Source organism: Pinus tabuliformis, chromosome 7 (assembly GCF_031772625.1).
Source record: "Pinus tabuliformis cultivar Carrire ecotype Pingquan chromosome 7, CPIR1, whole genome shotgun sequence".
Classification (NCBI taxonomy): Eukaryota; Viridiplantae; Streptophyta; class Pinopsida; order Pinales; family Pinaceae; genus Pinus; species Pinus tabuliformis.
This window is the reverse complement of record NC_142293.1, coordinates 824,630,669-824,654,080: the sequence shown is the minus strand read 5'-3', so window position 1 is coordinate 824,654,080 and position 23,412 is coordinate 824,630,669. Positions and strand designations below refer to the sequence as shown.

The window sequence follows — 23,412 nt, the reverse complement described above, 5'->3', positions numbered from 1 at the left end:
TGCTTCCTAAGGGGGGAGGAATGATCCAGGTGGATATTGGTGGCCACCTGCCAAGTCCACCTGGACCCCCACCATTTTCTTTCTCAGCATTTTCAGTTTCCTTAATTGTAGCACAACTTACTATTTTTAGCAGTTTTTCGGGTCCTGAACTTCCGGAGCCGTTTTGAGGCCCTAAACGACGTTTTTTGGGGAATCCAGGTGGAACATGGGTCCATGGAATGGACCGATGTTTCCTATTCCAACAATGATAGTGCTCGGATAGATCTTTCTAATGAGCTATTGTACGCGTCAAACGGAGATCATATGCCAAAGTTACGACCCCGGGAAGTTGATGTACCAACTTACCCCCAAACGGGGCCCACAGTTTGGCGTTTCATCTCCTAGGGTTAGGTTTTGGAATGTTAAGGGTTTTCCATTGTTTCTCAACAATAAATAGGCCTTCGAGCCTCATTGTAACACAGTTCAGAGGCATGTAGCCATCACATCTCTTCTCAGAGATAAGCTACCATCACCCTAGCTAGTTTGTTTCCATTTATGGTTGTAAGCATATTTCAGTATTTTCCATTAATGAAATGAAGTATTATTTCCGCTGCATCTTTGTGTATATGGTTATCTCTGTAATTTGTTGCGTTCCTGTTTAAATCCGAATCACACACTTTCCAATAGTTATAGGATCTGCACTTTGTTATATTTATATACCTTCTTTCATCATCACTTTAAACCAGGATTTATATTAATCTAAGGTATTTTAGACTTGTCATAGCCCTAATGCATTGAAGACCAGATATTCCATTTTTACCTCAATGTGGGGTCCATGCCAAAAAATGACTTTTATTCACTAATATGGAATGTGGGTTTCACTTAGAGTATCAATTTACTTGAGGGCTTGGATTTATACGAATCCCAGATTACAGAACATACTTCCCATGATAGATATCCTCTTGAATATGGATTTGTTGAGAACTGGATTTCGTAAATTAATATAATTTTAACAAATTTTGTGGTCAAATTTTAACATATTTTGTTACTTAGGTTTTGAGTTTAGGAAATCCCTTTCCATGAGAAATCTACCCAATTAAGGTTTTCCTACATGTGAATATTGAGATTGTTAGAGACTTATAACCAAGGAATATCACTAGATTTATCTAATATGGGTTTATTGTCATAAGGCTCCAATGTCACCACAATGGACTTGTTCCTAGTCTCTCTATGTCACGACTCTTCTCTACCTTTCCTAGATAATTCATCATTTCACTTGTGTTACAACATATAGTTGTCATGAGATATATTCTAAAAAAAATCGTCATAAATATTTATTTTCCAAAATTGTTTCATAAATACATCAAGTCTCACAAACATGATACTCTTCTCCTATTTTTGAGCTCCTTGCACATGGTAATATTTTCATCTGACATCAAGGGCTTAAACTCCATGCCATGCCCAAGGCACCCTAACTACAATCTACATTTCTACTAAACCAGACAATGTTAGTTTCTCATATATAAAATTCTTTCAATATATTATTTTACTAAATTGGTATTCATGGGCATTCATATTGTCAGTCATTCAATAAATTCATTTACATTGCGAGGAAAACAAAATGAAAACATTATTGCACTACATATTCATTCAATAACATCTCAACCATATCATGAATTTAAATGGAAATCAAACTTTTCATGTCAATATCTAAGATTTATAAAGAGTTAAGGGTTTCATATTCATTATCTCCACTAAGATAACCATATCAAAATCCATTAGCAATCAATTTATCCACTTTGATTTTCTTGGGAGTTATGGATTCACACCACTTACTTCAACAATCAATAGCTCTTTAAAAATATTAACAACCATTATTTCCATGGCACTTTAAAGCTTGTCCTATACAAGAGAATGCATGAATTTAGTGCATTAACAAACATATACTAAGTTTCATTCATATATCATGGTTAGTTCAAATTTATTCATATTGTCATCGTATTCCATGGAGTATTCTAATTCCCCAACTTGCTAATTTTTGCATCCTAGTTGATTTCATAGTTTCATCACAACATCATATGTTAGTTTAATCATAACATGTGTTATAAAACTCTATTTAGTAGACAATTTCAATTGATTTTCCATATCTTTCAGTGATCAATCAAACATTTTGAAGCTCAATCTATTTCACATTTCATTTTATAGCCTAGTCAAGTCTGCTTTGACTAATCTTTAAATATTCAAAATATGTCTTTTGTATTTACTCAGCCAGGCAAATTGGCAAGTTTGTTAAGAACTTAAAATATAAAAATTATGAAATAAAATTTAATTAAAGTGTCCTTAAGTAATCCAATGGGGGCCTCCCCTCAGAAAATTTATACACATATAAATTGTCTCAATATATGTTATAAACATAAAATTATCATCAAGTCCCATAGCTTTACCATGGGATTTACCTTAAGTATTTAATTACCTTAGAGAGACTTTTCCATCACTCCCTCATTTCTTTTAGCCTCACCGACAATGGTGGGTGACTTTTCCTTTTCAAATTTCCTAGGTGTCTTATTGTAACTAGTTATACTAACCAAGTCCTAACATGTTTCGCTTCCTTCCATATCCATTATTGTTTCTAGGTGGTCTACATGTTGATTATACACCACACTATAAGCCTTGGACATGATTTTTCCTCCTTCATTGATAAGCTCTTGGTCATTGAAAATTTTCCTACCATCATGTTGCTTATAAGGGTTAAAGCAGGTGCTCCTCTTTGAACCCCTAGTATTTCAACAACAATTTTTTTTGGGTCCTATGTCCTTTCCCTTGCTAGTCTAGTGGTCTCATTTTCCCTTTTAGTGAGATAAATTTGTTTTGGTACACACTTTCTTCATCGCTCATATCATGATATTTTAATCCTTTTTCTCTTGATCACAACTTTTTCCTTTTTCTAGAAATTGTGGGGCTCCACCTTACTCTTTCAGTAATAATTTGTTTTCTCTTTGGATGGAGTCATCAAGTGTCTTGGTTTCTTCACACTTTATCTAATCCTGATAAGATTCTAGAAACTCGTTAAGTAATTTTTTCCCCTAACCTTATCATCTTTAATAAATGGAACACATCTCAATATATCTAAGAACATGCTAGCATAGTTATACAGGGTGAGCTGTCCCAATTTGAGTTCACTCAACTCCCTGAACTCTCCTTCACAGTATTTCTATGCATCAATAGAATTTGGTCCATGTTGCAACAATCTGTACATGTATGAAAAGATTTGTAGAAATAATTAATTTAGCTCCATATACTTCTCTTATTCTTTAATGGGTTTCTCATTATCACATTGTAGCTCTAAAGTTCAATGTTTAGAATTATCATTGTTCCTGCCAAATCTGAGGTAGTGTCTATAAATATCCTATCATCTCATTCATAACCTCTAATATGGGAGGTTCCTTTCATATTGGGTTGTCCCATTCTTCTAGTAATTCCTTCCTTCATTGTTGTGTGCCTTCTTGTGTTTTAAAAAAAAACATATTGTTATTATTTTATAAAAATAATAATAAAAAATAAAAATAAATCTTTAACATAACTTCTTGCATAGAAATTGTTGACGGTGTTGGACCCACTAACATTCACGGGATCTCCCCAGTATGAAGTCCCAATTAGACCTCACACTATTTAGTGTAGGAGTACCATCTAGTATAAAGGTCTAGTTGCCAAATCCTTAAACATTTTCCTTAGCTATATATATCAGCACAAGAGAGGGATGCAATGGTGTCCTCAAAAAGCAAGGGAGGTGTGTCTGGTGAGTGTGCAGTTGCAATTGTGCCAAGGTTCTTCTACTACAAAGCGGGGTATAAAAGTGAGCCTCTAAGTGATAGATAATAGTACCACCCAGTCAGAGACACACATGAACCAGAAGGCTCTGTCTAACATTCAATGGAATAGTCCAGAGCGGATGCGATGGTCGTTACAACCAAAAAATAGGGATATATCTATATAATATTCCATGGAGTAGTCCACAAGGATGGGACAACAATAACACCCATTGCAACACATTCTCAATAATATAAGCACTAAAATAATTGAAATAGTTCAACTATCTTAGTACATGTGAAAGAAAACATGAAATATAAACGTCCACATAATAGTATTCCAAACATTTATAGTCCATGCATGAAGAATGTGTTGGCCTTAAAGGCTTATGTTACTAAGAAAAAGTTACAAGACAAATGTTTACAATGTACATCACTAGCCTCGATAGTGGGACATTGGAGCCATTCCTTGCTCCTCAAAGAACTAGTAGATCTCTCTAATTCCTTGCGGGAGGAGCCAAGGTGAAAAGTCTTGTGCTCATACAATGAGGGGGGTATATAAAACCAAGGGGTGATGCTTCCCCTTTGTAACTCTTTGACTACCCTCATGACTATTCAACTTCTTATGACTTTTCAACTTACATGACTCTCCATATTCATGTGTGTCCTTTGGACTTCCACTTTACAATACATTTGAATACTATATACATGGTCCACAATAGTGATGTGGCATATGATCACTCATGACATGACATGACATGACACTATTGACATGGACTACTTGGTGATGTTGATGAGTGTTGGATGTCTTATTGGATATGATTTCTCTTCACTTCTGCATGGCTTGGTGATGTAGAGTCTTCAATGATATTTAGTCTTGGATGGTAGTTGTAAACTTATGTCCCTTTTCTTTCTCCTGATTGATCCATTTGTAAGTTAAGATACAAGAGAGTCTTTAGGAATTATTCCCTCCTTCTTATTCTTGTTCATCATCTCACCATTAGTTGATAGTGTACCAGTTCCTGCAATTCACTCATGATGGGATGACATCAATTTGAAAAACCCCTAGTCTAAGATGATGCATTCTTATCCATGAACTGAGCCTAGGACAAGTCACAAAATTAGGAGAGGGTCCCATTGATTTGACATTGTGCCATTCCAAAAATCAATGGGGAGAGCTTTGGTTCTGAAACTATGTAATGCACATCTCAGGGAGGCTTGAAGGACAACACTATATAGTTTCTGGAGTTAGTGGGGCCCAACTAAGCGAAAGGACACTAGGAGAAGCATCTATGCAGTTTTGGATTCCAAGGGAGAATGAGATTCTACACATTGCACAGTTCAAGTAGTTAAGGGAAAATATTGAGGGTTTAATATGTGAAGTGTGTAGGTCAAGGTAGACTGGGAGACACAATTGTAAAATTCTGAGGGTAAAGATTAGGAGTTCGACATAGGAATTATGCAAAGAAAAATCCTTGGGGGAAGGGACTGCACATTACACAGTTCTGAGTAGCAAGGTCACAGCTTAGAGAGCTGATACTGTGCAATGCATAGTTCAATTGGGGCCTGGTGAAGCTAAGTTCATCGATCGGTAAGATTTTCTGAAAATGGATAAGTGTGGGATGGGTGATGAACTATGATGAACCTTGACTGTGATCATACACACAACATACTTTGATGACAAGACAACATATATCATCATAACATGTAAAAAGAAAATCTCTCCATGTGACTACCTCATGACAAGATATGAAAAGTCCTACACTTAAGATAGGCTTAAGGACGAACATGACGAGACTTGTGCGACAATGATCAATACTTTGTGTATGGATGTGACGAATGTTAAAATGGTTGGGACAACTCATATAGACAAAGACCGACCTTTGAAACCGTCATAAAAGGCTTACATTATTTGTATGACAACCAAACATACCAAAAGACAATTGTTAACCCATCATGCCAAAGGGGACAAATCACTGCAAGAAAGCTCTTGAATTAGATCTAATGTCTGCAAAAATAATGTAAAAGACCAAGGAAGGCTTCACAATTAAGTTTTAGCCAAAATTATGTAGGGTGTTGCAGCAACGACAACACATGGCGACACATTGGTTGAACTCCAGCTTCTCTGTCTTGTTTAACTTCTTCTGTGCAGGGCCTTGGTTCTTCAGGGAGTATTGATTCATTGTGAAAATTACTTTGGCCTTCCCACTTACCCCATGAACAAACATGGTCCCCTCTATAGCTTCAAAATCTAACACAACATAATATTCAACACAATCACAATGTTTGAGTTGGGAAGGATAGTGTAGTTCATGAGCTTAAGATTTTCAGAGTATATTTTTTTATCTCTGGTGTTTCTCTACTTCCAATAGGCCTAGAAAGCACCCAGGTGGAGTCACATAGGAACACAAACATTTCTTCACTTCCAATTAGGTTGGACAGTACCTCGGCGAAGTTGCTTGCTTCACCTCTCTTTACAGGAAGCCTTTCTATTCTTTTGCCTTTATTTATTTATAGAGAACTGTGCATTGGAACTTATTTATTTTGGGGAAAAAGAGGGATCCTAACTTATTGAGAGCATAAGAGTCTGTTCCTTTAGAGAAGGATATAGAGACCTCTGATTTAGGTTTTCCCATTTATATTTTTTCCCTTCTCTATTTCTACTAGTTGGATAAGCTTGAGAACACCAAAGTAGAAAAATCGAGTATAGGCATGTGGTTCCTGGACTACACATAGGTTCATGGTTGGACCAAAATTTGCCTTATGGACAGATCATATTTTTTGTCAGAACTTCATCGGCCTAAAAGATGTAACCAACATAGGGAAGATGGACAACATGCTAGACAAATCCTGAAGTGTCACAAGACTCTTTATAGTTCGGTCACACATATAATTAGAAGTTGTGACATATTCATGCACAACATTTATTCATATAATGAAAAAAAAAACAAGGTTCAAACAAACAAAAAAGTAACAAAAGAAAAGACTATCTACACAGTGTAGGGCACAACCCCAAATTTTCATTGAAAATATTGTTTCAATTCTTGGCCATTGACAGGGAGAGAGTCAATCTTCTTGTCAAGTGATTGAAGATGATATGTGTGATGTGTTAGCGCTTGGAATTCACCTAGGCTGAGATAGACAAACTCTCAAGGCTACATCAAACCATTTCACCTCGTAGCTAGCCCTACGAGGTATGAGAAGGCTCTCTCGGGTCAGATTCGATAGATCTTTCAATATGATTAGGCTGACCAATTAATAATAAAGATTTTAGGCTAGTAAATTGATAAGGGGGTTGATTTAATGATTTTTGGGGTTTTTGGTGGCAATTGGTGGAAGTGCAATTCAAGGTGCGGGGATTGAGCACAGTTTTCACAGGGGGATCTAAGGGGAAAGGTAGGAATGAGTGCTGATGCCTTAATCTGAGATGGATGATCAGAGATGATAGAGGAGAAGCTAAAGAGGGCAAACGCACAATTCGAATCCTCTCTAGACAGTAGAAAACATTAAAATTGAACAAACTAAAAAGCTGAGCATGTCAAAACATGAGTTCAAACTTTACCACTTCATCTGTCCAATTTAGAAGCATAAGAGAGATGTGAAACACATAAACAAACTTACAAGAACATGTAGAGAACATACCATCAACAATCAGATCCACAAGAATCCTCAAAGATGTCTGTAAAACCCTGGCTTTCCTTGCCTTCAATTGCAGAAATAAATGCACAATATACAATAAAGCTTCCTTACACAAGAGTCCAACCATCAAAATGAGAAGGAGAGAGCATAATATAGACCATCTAGACCATCTAACTCCTTTCCCCACCTCTAGGGGTCGAGCTCAGCTTTCTAGGAGCAGTTTGAACAAATTCTAAACTAAGAACTAGAAAATAGGCAGCCAAACAACTTGCCTCTATTACTTAGCTAACTCATCCATGCATTAATTTTTCACTTTTTACATCATGGAAGCTTCTAGAAGGGTAAAGAAAGATAAAATCTACCAAATTGCCATGAAAATATTACATTTATCCATCATCTACAAGTAATAATAGTCAACCATAGTCAAAACAATGTTTTTTGACAAAAAATGTGAATTCTGGCAAATCTGGAAGTTCTGGTCGCGCCCCTTTGCAGCTGTTTTTGAGTGGGTTCCACTGATCCAAATCAGGTGCAAGATGGCTCATTGGAAAGCTTGGTCTGTCTACTTTCCATCCCAAGTGGAATTTCTGGATTTGGTGTTGATTTGACTCCTCAAAAACCATTTCTCCCAAGGTCACTTTCTGCAACTCAAAAAGTGGGCAGAAAGTCATTTTTAAGGTGTATTTTGAGCTTTTGGAGGCTCAAAACTCAAAATTAGGCTGCCCCCAAGTACTGGTAATTTTTCTTTTTGCATGCCCTTTCCAAAAATGCCAAGTTTGCAAAATTCCGAGCAGCCCTTCAAAATGGTCTCACCCGGGGTGAGACCAAACCGTGGGCAAAACCTGTAATTTTACCAAAAATTTGCAAAATGCTCCAAAATTCTCAAAATTTTCAGATTTTGATGTTAGATCAAGGCTGATCAGTACCATGATGAGTGAGGAATGCCTCAGCCAAGATGCGGAGTGGATTTGTCCTTTTCTTCTTCTTCCGGGCCTCTGACAGCTCTCTTTGGAGAATTTTCATTCTCGCCTTGCAAACATGTAACCACTATGATGACCACCTTTGCCACCCTTACGAGGCCTCTGCTGTGTCTCAACCTCTGTAGAAGAAGACCGGTCATCACCTTGCTCATTAGTCTCAGTGGTTGACATGGTGTTATTGAGCAAGGTGGAATAAACAAGTCAAGATGACCGCTGCCCTGCCTGCAAAATGCTGTGAAGTATGCTGTTTTCAAGGGGAAAAATCATGAGGGACATGTTAGGGGGGGGAATTTACATAAGGAAAGGGAAAAAATATATATAAACAACAGGGAATTTTGAAGGAAACAATCACACAATGTTAAACATGTCGTTCCATCTTTCGTCATTTGCGAATTAATACTTTATTAGGGAAAATTTGTGTTTTTTTAAGCACCAAGGGAAAGGACAATGAAAATCTTCATCATGGAGGGAATGATGTCATGGGCATAGGGGAATAGGGCAGCATCATTTATAAACCATTAACAGGCCGCTCTCCTTAAATTTTGACTTTGAATGTCTTTTAAGAGCATACTCTGTTTTTTTCATAGCTTTTGAAATGGTCATTGATACTAAATGGGAAACAGGATTTTGTTATTTTGATTACAAGGGGAAGAGAAGGGTTTTTATGACAATTTGAAAAGGAAATGGGAAAGGGACTGTATCAAGGGAATTAGGGAGATGGAGGGATATAGGAATTAGGGTTAGGGAGTAGGAACCCATCAACAATGCTGCCAACCATATTTCATAACAGCAGTCCTTTACAATGCTGGCAGCTTTCATACTTTTGTCATATGTGAATTAGGGTCTTCAATTACATACTTTGTCAAAAGGGAAGGGTATCAATTGCATAGGGATTTTAGGGGATTAATGAGCAATTGAATCAAGGTTTTTATGAGGGGAAAGGTAAGGTAAAACAGAGTTTAGGGATAGGGAGATAAATACCATGTCACTTTGCAAACCCTAGCACAGCAAAATTGCTCTTTTGATAACTATGCAGCTGTATATTTAATGAATTTTTGTCATGAGCACCATACAACTACTAATCTTTGACATTTACACAGCAAGAGGTCATTTTTCTTTTGTTTTTATAAGGCTATGCAAGTTACATTTTTCACTGTTTTTTGTGTGATATTCATAAGCATGCCTTGCTATCATTTTTTCTTTTTGTTTTTATATTGTTTCTTTTCATTCTGCTGTGTATTTACATATGTAAATTTGCTGTATATACTAGTGTAGGGTTTGAACATGACACATGGGGGGAAACTAGGGTTTTGAAATGGTTTATAAGGGGTTAGGGTTTCATAGGATTGGGGGTAGGGTTTGAGCTTTTCTTGCAAATGAGATTAATGAAAATGACATGTTAACGTATGTAATTTAACTTTGGGAAAATGAATGGAGGGACTAGGAAAAAGTTGCCTTGAAAAACAACAAACAGTCAAACATATGCATGCAAAACATCAAGTCAATTCAACCTATCTTCTATGGATTCTTGGCATAAAATCATCATCATAATCTTCTTTTGTAACCTCAACACCATCACACAACACGTGGAATAGGCATACCTTTAAAAATTTGAGTGAATTTGAGCGTTTGGGAGAGTTTCAAGGCGGGCAGACTTTTTGGTCGTGCACGCCCTCAGAATGGTCGCGCCCCTTCGTTTGGTCGCGCCCGTGTTATTTAACACTGCGCTTTGGCCTCCGTTTGGTCGCGCGCACCCAGGTGGTCGCGCACCTGTCCAGAATGGTCGCGCATCACTTCTAACCTTGGAACTTGCAGAAACTTGCCCGAATTGCCTCCTTTTGCCTCTAACACAAATTTTTTGACTTTCAAATGCACAATAAGAGTGAATTGAGAGGGAAATTAGCTTTTATAGGGTCACTTTAAAAAAAAATTAACTTTAGAACCCACTTTCTAATGTTTTCAACTTGCTTTGCTTTTTAACACTGTTTAGAGTCTTTTTGTCCTGAAATGAGCTCTCTTGATGCGTTTGACTCCGTTCTTTTTGCAGGTTGACCGCCTGAGGGACTGTAGTGAAGGAACTAGGGTTATTGCCGGCATTTTTACAAATTTTTGAGAATTTCTTTATTTTTTTGAATGTCCACATGGCCTTGGACTTAAAAACAGGGTTTTTAAACCCAAGGCATAAAATGAGCTATAGCTGAAGAAAATGATAATGAAACGTATGTACAAGACTCCTTCCGGCTTGCTGGGCACCTACTGACCATGACTCATGACCTTGAAATGATTTTGACTCAAAACCCTAGACCTAAGACCATGGGACCTTAAGACAAAAACAAGAACAAGCCTGACTCAATTACATTGTTGTATGACCTGATCCAGCAAAGCCAAGAAGACAAAGACCAGCTCCTCCATTCAGTGTTATGGCATGCCTAGCGGGATGCAAAACTGACACTGATGAGACACCTATAAATGCATATGCAAAGAGTTATTGATCACTGATGGAGGGCTCAAGACCGACACTAACATTGGCTCCAATGGGGATGGTAGCTCCTTGGAGGTGCCAAGAACCTCAGACCTCTTGGGAGAGCAGACCAGTGCTTTATTCATTGGGCAATGGAGTCAACTAATAGAAAAAATAACCAACTCAAAAAGACTTTATTTGACTTGACTATAAACTGAAAACTTTGAAAGGACTATGACTCAAACAAACTGACTTTTTGCAGAAAATAAACAAACTGAAATCCCACACCAACCAATCTTCATGCTTGGAATTATAGCCTTCACTTCAGGCCCCAAACCAAGAATGAAAGATCAGTTCACGCTTGCTGTAGTAAAGTAAAATGATATGTACAATGAAGATGATTTAGAGTAGCATTGTTCAAACATGATATCTCTTGAGAAGCCGGCCATTCACCGACCCACCGGGACATTCATCGCCATTCAACTCCTTAAGAAGGAAAGCATTAGGACCATGATATGCAGCAATCTTAAAAGGACCTTTCCACAGATTATCAAACTTACCGTGTTTACCTTTGTCCTCACTTCGAGCATCCCATCTCAAAACAACATCTTCTAGTTGAAAATTTTCTGATTTTGCCTTCTTATCATAAATCTTCTTGATACGTTCTTGCAGCTTCAAAGAGTTTTGGAGGACTTCTTCCCTTGTCTGCTGTAGGTGGACCATTTGACTGATTCTCCGTTGCATTGGATCCATGTCTTCTCCCGTTTCTTGGATTAACTTTGCGACTGGTACACTAAGTGATGTAGGAAAAACTGCATCAACCCCGTAAACAATCTCAAATGGCGACATTCCTATTGATCTCTTTTGGCTCACCCGATCAGCCCACAGTGCATTGACCAACTTCTTGTGCCAACTTTTCTTGTTGATCTCCAGCATCTTTTTGATAATGTTTACTAGTGATTTATTTGATGATTCGGCCAGCCCATTACCTTGCGGATGATAAGCGGTGGAGTGACCCAAACTGATATTGTACTTATAACAAAAATCCACCATCTTATTTGACTTGAAAGCAGCTGCATTATCCGTGATCAATTTGAATGGACAGCCAAAACGGGACAAGATATTAGTTTCAAGAAAGGAGATAATTACCGAGTCTGTGGCCTGTCGAGTAGGAACTGCTTCTATCCACTTGGTGAAGTAGTCGGTAGCAGTCAAAATCCATCTATGCTGCCCGGATGAAGCTGGGTGTATTTCACCAATGAAATCAAGGCCCCACTGCTGAAAAGGCGCACTAATTTCCACCGGCTTGAGTGGCAATGGCTGCAATCTTTGTTTCCCTTGAAATATTTGGCACTCATGGCAGCTCTTCACCGCTTTGTATACATCAGAAAAAAGGGATGGCCAATAGAAACCAGCTCTCAAAATCTTGTTGGCTGTAGTTTTCCAAAATAAATGACCTCCACAATCACCTTTATGGAAGTCTTCTACCGTTGTTTTCGCTTCTTCTTCAACCAAACAATTCAGTAGGATGCCTCCGGGATCTTTCCAATACAATGCTGATTTCATGATGCAAAACTTAGCGGCCTTCAATTTCAAAGTCCTTGCTTTGTTCTTTGACATTCTAGGAGGCGCGGACACATTCTGAAGTACATATACTATATCAGTATACCAAGGAGAATTAATGAAAATGTCTGATACCTGAACCGCTGAATTTTCTCCTTCACCATCGGACAAGGCTGCAATCAAGTTGATGTCAAGCGCATGTAGGTTTGTTTCAGCCATTAGTTTAGCAAGTCCTTGTCCTTTAACCAGCTTGGTTGCCTTGATTTCAACATCATACTCCAAGAGAGCAGCAATCCACTTGCCTCTCCTACCTTCCGGCTCTGTTTGTACCAAGACATCCTTTACCGCTGCACTAGGAACATAAGCTAAGACATGAGAATGAAGAATATAAACCCGGAAATCTTTCAATGCTTTAATCAGGGCCAGTGCTTGTTTCTCAATGATGTTATAGTTTAATGCCCCATCTCTAATGATCCGGCTGAAAAATGCAATTGGCCTTTCAACACCCTCTCTTTTTTGCATCAAAACTGCTGCTAGTGTATGCTCGGAAGCGAAAGAAAACAATATGAAATCCTGAGTATAATCAGGGCTGATTAAGGTCGGGGCTGAAGACAAGATTACCTTGATTAAGTTGAAGGATTTGACTGCCTCCTCAGTCCATTTGATCTCGCTGTCCTTCCGAAGCATGTTAGTCATTTCTCTTAAGTGCTCTGCAAGATTAGGAATGAAGCGACGCAGAAAATTCAATTTACCATTAAAAGATTGTATCTCCTTCTTGTTTCGGGGCTGTTCTAGCTGCTGAATTGCCTCCACTCTTGTGGGATCAATACGTATACCATCTTTGGAAATGATATGTCCCAACAATTTACCTTCACTCATGGCGAAGAGACTCTTTTTTGGATTTAAAGAGATGCCATATTTTCTGCATTTTTGAAAAACTTTCGTCAAATGAAAAAGATGCTCCTCATCGGATTTAGAAAATACCGTTAAGTCATCAAGATAAACAACTAAAAATATGTCCTTTTCATTGGCAAAAGCCATGTCCATAGCTCGCTGAAATGTTGCACCTGCATTCTTTAAACCAAAAGGCATTTTAGCATAATGAAATGTTCCCCAAGGTGTAGTGAAGGCTGTCTTATCACGGTCATCCTCATGGACCAGGATCTGATTGTAGCCGGAGTATCCATCCAACAATGACATCTTGGAGGCACCTACTACTCGCTGCAATATGTGATCCATCTTTGGCAGCGGATAGTTATCTTTGAGAGATACCTTGTTCAAATTTCTAAAATCTATGCATAACCGAATCTCACCGGTTTTCTTCCTCACTGGCACTAGATTAGAAATCCAATCTGAAAAGCGAACGGGAACTATAATTCCGGATTGATAAAGTCTATTTACCTCTTTTTCAATCAAGGGCAGCAACTTGGGATTGATCCTCCGCAACTTCTACCGAAAAGGTTTCTGATTTTGTTTGATTGGAATAGTGTGTTGAATTATGCTTGTATCATAAGTCTTTAGATCTGAATAATCCCAAGCGAATACATTAGTAAATGATGACAGCAATCTAATGTATTGATTCCTTACCTTGGGTGGCAGGGCCTTCGATAATTTCACCATCTTTGGATGTTCCACTGTCCCAAGGTTGACATCTTCCACACCTTCTTCGGTTGGCATCAAAGTTGGCTTGCGAGCCACATCGTCTTGATCAAAAAGCTCTTCTAAAGGAATCAGTCCCTTTGGAATATGATTGTCTTTCAGCTGCAAAACATCCATTTGATTTATTCCTTCAGGCTCCATGTCAATTGAGATTTCTTCAAACTTTCCTTCTCCATGCAAGAAGTCTTTGATTTCCTCATCATCCTGAAAGACTTGCCAATTCCTTTGGTTGTCCGGGATTGTGGGGCGGTGTTTTACATAGATTTCAAACTTGTTACTCGAATTCATTGGTATCTTTAAATTGCTTGCTGCCTTAGCCAAAGCATCGGCAACTCCATTTTGTATCCGGGGTATGCATGTTAAAGTATGCTCTGAAAACCGCTTCAAAATATCTAGAACAGCATTGCGATAAGCCCGCATACGAGGATGTTTAGCTTGAAATTCCCCCTTTATTTGTTTGATCACTAACTCGGAGTCGCCATAAATTGCTATCTTCTTTGCTTTTAATTTCCGGAGCATTTTCAAACCAGCTATAAGGGCCTCATATTCAGCTTCATTATTTGAACAATCAAAAGCCAATTTATAAGAGCAAACTTGTACCTTAATTGGAACTTGTTTAGAGACTGAAAATGGGCTGCGGATCCATACGCCAATGCCTGCTCCATCGCTGCCCACTGCCCCGTCGAAATCCATGGTCCAAAGACCATCTTCATCATCATCCAAGGGCTGTACTTGTGATGTTGTTTCAGTCATGACTTGCTGTCCATTTATCTCAGCAATTGACTTTATGACAGCAGCCTTTTCTTTGCTTTCCGTTCTCAATACTTCTCTAACATCTTCAGAAATGCTTGGGATATCTTCTATCTGAACTAATTGACTATTTACTTCATTAAAACTATCAGCAAATAAAACATAGGACTCTAGATCTGTCTGTACATAGTTTACAGGATGATTTACCGGTTTTTCCTTGCTTGTAATCATATACTTCATCTTTTGCTCTCGATAGACTTTCCTCATTTGTCCAAACACCGGAATAGTGGCATATGAAAAGTCCAGCTGTAAAGTGCCTTTGAGTTTTGATCCCCATGACCTTGAAAGAAGCATGCCAAACCTTGGCGGAATGTCCGCTACTACCACATCCATCAAGAGATTCTTTGCGGGAATTTGATCCAAGCTAACAACTAAATCTTTAATCAGACCGATGCATCTAACTCGGCTGGAATCAAATGAGTATAGATCATGGTAGTTACGAGTTATATCAAGTCCCAACTTCTCCAGTATTGCCTTGGGCATTAAATTGTGTGATGCTCCCGAATCGAACATAGCATTATGAAGCACATAATCATGAATTCTCAAGCTGATATAGAATGGCGGGACATCGCTTTCCGGTGACTCACCATTGAGAGCTGGCCCAAAGATCAATTCTGGTTGATCATCCTCCACATTAACCGCATCTAACATTGGATCAGTATTGAACATCTTAGAAATTTGTGCTCTGTAAGTAGTGTTCTTCATGACTTCAGTAAGTGGAATGGACAATTTCAATTTTGAGACTTCATTCTCAATGCTGAACGCTTGACTTCTTTCACTTTCTTTGGCCGGATTATCTCTTTTTTCTGCTCTATCTTTAGGTACATTTGATGGCTGATCCATCTTGTTTGCTGGAGCTGTTGGGGCTGATGAAGAATCCATGATTTCTTTACCTTTTCTTTGCGGAACATCAGCACCATTCTTTGCGGCATTTTCTGCCTTCTTTTGAAGTGGATGTATAGGTACTGTTCGGTTTCTCAGCTGTCTCTCTTTGCCTTGTTGAGCTGATAAGGCATTTAGATAACCTCTTTGATATTCCTCAGACTCATCTTGAAGTGCCACATCATTAGATAGAATGTAATGCTCATCTCGAGGCGCATAAGCATTACTTACCAGCTCGTCTTCTTCCGTGATATAAGTGGGCATGTCATCGGGAGTGAAAAAATGATTTTCTTCACCGGGACCTTCACCCTCATCTTCAGATTCTTGAGTGACATAGTTTTGCTGAAATGGGGGTTGGATCGGTTGCTGTACTGCTGCCTCTTGTCCTCGTGGCTCAAAAAGTGGGTAGAAAGTCATTTTTTAGGTGTATTTTGAGCTTTTGGAGGCTCAAAACTCAAAATCAGGCTTCTCCCAAGTATTGGTAATTTTTCTTTTTGAATGCCCTTTCCAAAAATGCCAAGTTTGCAAAATTCCGAGCAGCCCTTCAAACTGGTCTCACCCGGGGTGAGACCAGTTCTTGGGAAAAACCTGTAATTTTACCAAAAAATTCACAAATGACAAAAGTTTCTCCAAATTTCTTGAAATTTGGGCTGAGAGTCCCCAATCAAGTACCATGCTCATTCAAAGAGGCTTTGGCCAAAATTTGGAGTGGATCGGGCGTTTTCCTTCGTTTTTGTGCTTTGGCCAACCGTCCTTGGAGCACCTTCGTTCTCGCCGGTATTTTTGACATTTCTCTCAAACCATGACACCTGTGTAAAAAGTGAAAGAGGTTTTTCTTCCTTGGCATGTTTTTGCTAGTCGGGATCATCCTCCAGTGGAGTCTTTAGATCTGATCTTGAAACAGCCAGTGGAAGGGGTCTCGTCTTCATCATCAGAGCAGTGAGTGTTATCTCCACATCAGGTGGAAGGGGCCTCGCTTTCTTCATCGGCACAGGCAGTACGAGAGGGCAAGCAGCCCATGGTTGAGGATGAGGCAGTTGGCGAGGCACATGATGATTTCACTGGTCGTGATGCTCATTCTCCTCCTTCTTCAGATTTCTATGAGCTCAAGGAAGAGAACCTTGTGTTGCAGCGGAAGCTTGAGATGGCTCAGTGGACTATCACTTATTTAGAGCAGCGGACCAAACAGCTGGAGACCGAGAAGGAGTTGGATGAGTTATGGAGGATTCGATTCGACCGAGACATCAACCGCAGGAGGCCTGGGGACCCATTGCCCAAGGATAGAGAGTTATTGCTCATCCGAGCAAATTGGCGCTTGGAGGGACTGTTAGAGAAGGCAAACCGTGACAAAGAGCTGCTCCGGAACATGAAGACACACTACTGGGCAAGATTACATGTTTGCAAGGCGAGAATGAAAATTCTCCAAAGAGAGCTGTCAGAGGCCCGGAAGAAGAAGAAAAGGAAAAATCCACTCCGCATCTTGGCTGAGGCATCCCTCACTCATCATGGTACTGATCAGCCTTGATCTAACATCAAAATCTGAAAATTTTGAAAATTTTGGAGCATTTTGCAAATTTTTGGTAAAATTACAGGTTTTGCCCACGGTTTGGTCTCACCCCGGGTGAGACCATTTTGAAGGGCTGCTCGGAATTTTGCAAACTTGGCATTTTTGGAAAGGGCATGCAAAAAGAAAAATTACCAGTACTTGGGGGCAGCCTAATTTTGAGTTTTGAGCCTCCAAAAGCTCAAAATACACCTTAAAAATGACTTTCTGCCCACTTTTTGAGTTGCAGAAAGTGACCTTGGGAGAAATGGTTTTTGAGGAGTCAAATCAACACCAAATCCAGAAATTCCACTTGGGATGGAAAGTAGACAGGCCAAGCTTTCCAATGAGCCATCTTGCACCTGATTTGGATCAGTGTAACCCACTCAAAAGTAGCTGCAAAGGGGCGCGACCAGAACTTCCAGGGGCGCGACCAAAACCTCCAGATTTGCCAATTTTTGACTAGTTCGGCCAGAAAAGCACTATTTTCACTTTGGTTGACTATTTGGGCATGTAAATGATGGATTATTGTGTAAATTTCATGGCATTAGATACTTTTACTCTTCTTTACCACTTCTAGAAGCTTCTTTGATGTAAATAGTGAATATTTAATGCATAGATAAGCTTCCTAAGTTTTAGAGGTAAGTTGTTGAGCTGGCCTATTATCTAGTGACTGATTTAGAATTAGTTGCAACAGCTCCTAGGAAGCTGAGCTCGACCCCTAGAGGTGGGGAAAGAGGTTTGACCTTCTATATTATGCCTTCTCTTTCTCATTTTGATGGTTGGACTCTAGAGGGAGAAGTGCTATTGTATTTTTGACTTGTATTTTCTGCAATTTGAGGAAAAGGAAGGCCAGGGTTTTGCAGACTTCATTGTGGATTCTTGTGGATTATTATGTTGATGGTGTGTCTCCTACTGTTATTGTAAGTGTGTTTATGTGTTCCATTTCTTGATCTCTTGCTGCTATTTAAACAAAAGAAGTGATAAAGTTTGAATTCATGCATGCCATGCTCAGCTTTCAATTTTGTTTAAAATTTATGTTTTCCACTGTCTAGAGAGGATTCAAATTCATTGTTTGCCCTCTTTAGCCTCTCTTCTTTCTTCCCTGATCATATCTTTCAGTTAAAGGCATTAGCATAGACTCCTACCTTGCCCCAAAGACCCACCTGCAAAAACTGAGCTCAATCCCCGCACCCTAAATTGCACTCCCTCCAATTGCCACCAAAAACCCAAAAAATCTTTAAATCAACCCCCCTTATCAATTTACTAGCCTAATATCTTTGATCCTAATTGGTCAGCTTATTATATTATAAGATCTATCAAATCTGACCCGAGAGAGCCTTCTCATACCTCGTAGGGCTAGCTACGAGGTGAAATGGTTTGATGTAGCCTTGAGAGTTTGTCTATCTCAGCCTAGGTGAATTTCAAGCGCTAACATCAAACCATTTCACCTCGTAGCTAGCCCTACGAGGTATGAGAAGGCTCTCTCGGGTCAGATTCGGTAGATCTTTCAATAGGATTAGGCTGACCAATTAAGAATAAAGATATTAGGCTAGTAAATTGATAAGGGGTTTGGATTTAATGATTTTTGGGGTTTTTTAATGGAATGACGGGGCTTTTCTGGGCTACAAGGGCAAAATCACAGCTTCAAACAGAAAAATATAATGACTACACAGGTTGTCAACTGAGGCAAGGTAGGCATGCAATTTAACACCAAATCTGGTTTCAAACGGGATGGCAAGACTGGTGAGGAGTTAAGGAGGGCAGACAATAACTCTGAATCCTCCTTAAACAGTAGAAAACATCGAATGCGAACAAACTTATAGGAGGAGCATATAATACTATGAATTCCTACCTAATCACTTCATTTGTTCAGTTTGAAAGGGTCATGAAATGAAATGGAATATAACTGATTACATATGAGACAAAGGGAAAAACTTATGCTAAATCAACATACCACATGAATCTCAGCAAACAGAGCTGTGAAATTCCATTAAATTCTCTGCAGAAAACTATACATTACAAAGCTCTATGCTTCTCCAGCAGCTCCCAGCGCTCAGAAAAAACTCTCCTCTCTTCACTCTCCCTTACAAACTCTCTAATGATTATTTTTAAATACAAATAATAAAAATGCTGCCCAAAACAGGGGCGCTGTTTTAACTAGCACTACAAAAATTAACCTAAAAGCGTTACATCCATTCCATAAACAGAACAGTGTTCCCCTAAATCTGCTGATGATTAGGAGACAAAATCTGGAGCAAAATCTCATGAAATCAAGATTAAGTATCGAAATAGCAAATGTGTTTCTCTTGAAATCAAAAACTCCTGCGCTGTCTCACTTGAATTCCATTAATAGAACATGTAATAACTATCCCCTCGTAAATCTCTAACCAAAAAGCCTAACAATTGGAGCGCAGACTCTTATGCATCTGGTAACAGGTGTTTGCAGGTGGCTGAAGTGAAGGGCAGGTGTCAATCCCATTTGCTGAAGATAATCGAATCTTGTGTGCCAGTTTGCAACTGCTCCCCCAAATCTGGAAATGCGTTGGCTATTTTACTAAAATACGGGTCAAACTGCCAGAAGATCGCCATTTGCACTTCCCCCTTCAATGGCATTTGCTGATTGGATAAATCAGCATATTGCCCACACAAAATCACCTTTGATTGCACTATGCAAAGGTTGCTTCAACCACTTCATTCTGTCCAGCTTGAACTGCAAGTAAGCTATGGTCCTGTAAAATAGCCTGAGCACAAAGCTTCCCTGACAGCACTGCACCTTCCATTGATGCTAAATATTTCTGCTTCGTATAATCACCAGATAAATAAAATCCCTTAATAGGCGACCTCTGCAGAGGACGACAAGGTTCGCAATTGGGTACTGTCTTGTAGACGGACCTTGGAGTTTTAACAACATGATACTTTAAAACCTTTGCTTTACATCCATCATCTGCAATTTCATCTGGAAATAGTTTGGAGAGTTCCTTAAGCGTAGCTTCAAGAATGTCCTCATCACTGCGACCAATCCATTCTTGTGCAGGTGCAAATACAAGCTCCAGCATTGATCGATTTGGATCATAATATTCCTTGCAAGTAACAGACATATCTGCATACACACTAAGAATAGGACTTCTGCTAAACAATAAATGATCATATGTGTTTTTCAGTTTTCTATCAAACCAAATGTGGACGTTGATTACAGGAACTCCTACTAACTTTTCCAGTTTCTTAAAGTAGGAAACCTCTTTCCACTCTTGGGGTAAAACAAGCTTTAAGATGTCAACAGGCATTGCTGATACATAAACATCTCCTTCAACAATGTCTCCATTAGCCAGAAGAAAGTGTTTCACCGTGCCATCATTATTAAGCTCAATCTTTTGTAGTCGAGAATTTAACTGAAGCTGACCACCTAAGGATTGGACATGATCAACAATTGGTTTGCATAACCTCTCAGGCGGATTTCCATCTAGAAAAGCCATCTTTGATCCATGTTTTTCCTGAAGGAAACGGTTCAAGGCTATCAAAATGCATTGCATTGAAAGCTCCTCGGGATTGATAAAATTTAAAGCTTTTGACATTGCTACAAATACTTCATCGCTGACTCGATCTGGTACACCCTGCTTATGCATCCACTCTTTGACAGTTAAGCCATCTTGGGCTTCAACATAAGCTTGACCCCCAACTATTGCTGGCAAAAGTCCAACTGCAAAGCGTAATTTCTCTGACCAAGTCAACATCTCATTGTTCTTTAGGATTGCCCAAATTCCGTTCAAGGGTGCTGGAAGAACCTCCATGAAATCAAAACGGCTAAACTGTCCAGGTTTATTTGGGAGAGCAAAGATCATCGAGTGTTCCTTCCACTGTAATCTATGATTGATTCCAAGCTCTCCAAACAAGTTTTGTACATTAGGATAAGCTCCAACTTTTAAGTGTTGTGTAAAAAACTATCTTCACTCGGCGATCTCTCCATAAGTCTTCGTAGATTTGTAAGGATTTAGCTTCAGTGCCCTCCATTCTGTTTGTTTGACCGGTGTTTTCAGCTGTTTGGTGTAAGGAGGTATCTTTCTGTCCCCTGAGAATTTTTGTGCCCCATTCATACAGTACATCTCTGAAGCTGCTTACAAGATGCCTGTGAAATGTAGTGGCATATATGGAGACAAAAGTGCGTGCCAACAATGAAGTATCCGCAGTTACTAACAGCCTTCGTAGAACAGCACCATCTTTGGCTGACAAACGCTTTATAACTGTATTTGCCAGATCAGCATTTAAACCATTTGCATTTTTAGCTGAATCAGTTATAGCATGGTCTCCATGCCCACTCGTTAGAGCAGCCCTTTTCTTAACATGTTGCTCTCCTAGCTTTATGAACAAAGCAAGCCTAGACCACTGGAATTCCTTCCTTTCACTAAATACCAGTGAGTGAAGTATCTTCCTCATAGGAGTTGAATTATCAATAAGGAGTCTGCGCACAACATATGGATAGGCTGCTTGAAATGTTTTGAAATTGGGATCTACTGTTAGTGCCAAACCTTCTAAAGAAGCCACAGAACGTAACACCAAAGTAAGGTATGGAGGCATCTTAAATTGGTAGTTCAGGGCTACTGACCAGATTTTTCCAAGAACCTTACTGAACTTTATGTCAGGAATGCCATCCTTCATTGTTGCATCGCCTAAAGCAACTTGCAATTCCATTTGCACTTGTCTGAGATCAGTTTCTGGTCTTATAATATCCATGTCAACCAAATCGATTACAAGAGAAGGCCAATCAGCATTAGCAATATGTACTATAGATGAAAGCATGGCAAGCTTATGTTTCTTCTCTATTCGACAAAGCAAACCAAAATCAAAGAACCCTCTCTGGCCTGTTGATGTGTAAACAAGATTCCCAGGATGTGGATCGGCATGTAGCAATCCTGTATCCAAGAGTTGGACTAAAAATGCTTCTACTCCCCAGACTCAAAAGTCGATTCCTTGCCTCCAACCGCTGCTGGTCTGAGTAAATGTGGCCACCTGGATTCAATCCCTTCGATATGAAAAGTAATTCTTTTGATTTATCACCAGTTATCCATTCCATTGTTAGTACTTTCCTTCCAGTCAGGTGCATAAATGCTTTTGGCACTGAAACATAAGGCAAATTTGAAAGTGATGCAATATGTCTGAATTATTCTTTTCAAGGTTCCCTTTTAGTGTCTCCATAAACTATCCAAGCAAGATTACGAAGACCATAACGCATCATTGTCCCTATTTGCAAGTGTTGCATCTTTATGACCATCCGTGAACCATCTTGAAAATCTCAAAGCCACTGATCTATCTGCAGTGAAGTCACCATGAAACATCGATCTCTGGAGTTTTCAGTGAAGGAGTCGCCAGTGAATGATTTCAGCCTTTCAAGTGTCTGATTGTTGTTCACCATCAACAATCAGATCTGAACTTGATATATGTACTGGGGTAAAGTGTCAATGAAGCGCTATGTTCACAAATCCCACGGAGATAGACTGAAGCAGCGTTTATCTACTTGCGCTGATGTAAAACAAGAGCGTTTTCGAAGGCTTCTGGCGTAACTTCAGGCTCCGTCTAAGACTTATGAAATAACACGACAATGAGCAAACGATTAATATGTTCTCCCCAGTATGGTCGCCAATATGTTAGCGCTTGGAATTCACCTAGGCTGAGATAGACAAACTCTCAAGGCTACATCAAACCATTTCACCTCGTAGCTAGCCCTACGAGGTATGAGAAGGCTCTCTCGGGTCAGATTCGATAGATCTTTCAATATGATTAGGCTGACCAATTAATAATAAAGATTTTAGGCTAGTAAATTGATAAGGGGGTTGATTTAATGATTTTTGGGGTTTTTGGTGGCAATTGGTGGAAGTGCAATTCAAGGTGCGGGGATTGAGCACAGTTTTCACAGGGGGATCTAAGGGGCAAGGTAGGAATGAGTGCTGATGCCTTAATCTGAGATGGATGATCAGAGATGATAGAGGAGAAGCTAAAGAGGGCAAACGCACAATTCGAATCCTCTCTAGACAGTAGAAAACATTAAAATTGAACAAACTAAAAAGCTGAGCATGTCAAAACATGAGTTCAAAC

At 39.2% G+C, this 23,412-nt stretch overlaps 1 protein-coding gene across 1 annotated transcript; it reads right to left on the bottom strand.

Moving 5' to 3' along the window:
* Positions 1 to 19,925: 19,925 nt before the first annotated feature.
* Positions 19,926 to 21,243, bottom strand: LOC149250157 (15-cis-phytoene desaturase, chloroplastic/chromoplastic-like). The gene has a single exon (XM_089458922.1). The coding sequence runs from the start codon at positions 21,162 to 21,164 to the stop codon at positions 19,992 to 19,994; it is 1,173 nt and encodes a 390-aa protein (XP_089315048.1). The 5' UTR covers positions 21,165 to 21,243; the 3' UTR covers positions 19,926 to 19,991.
* Positions 21,244 to 23,412: the final 2,169 nt, after the last annotated feature.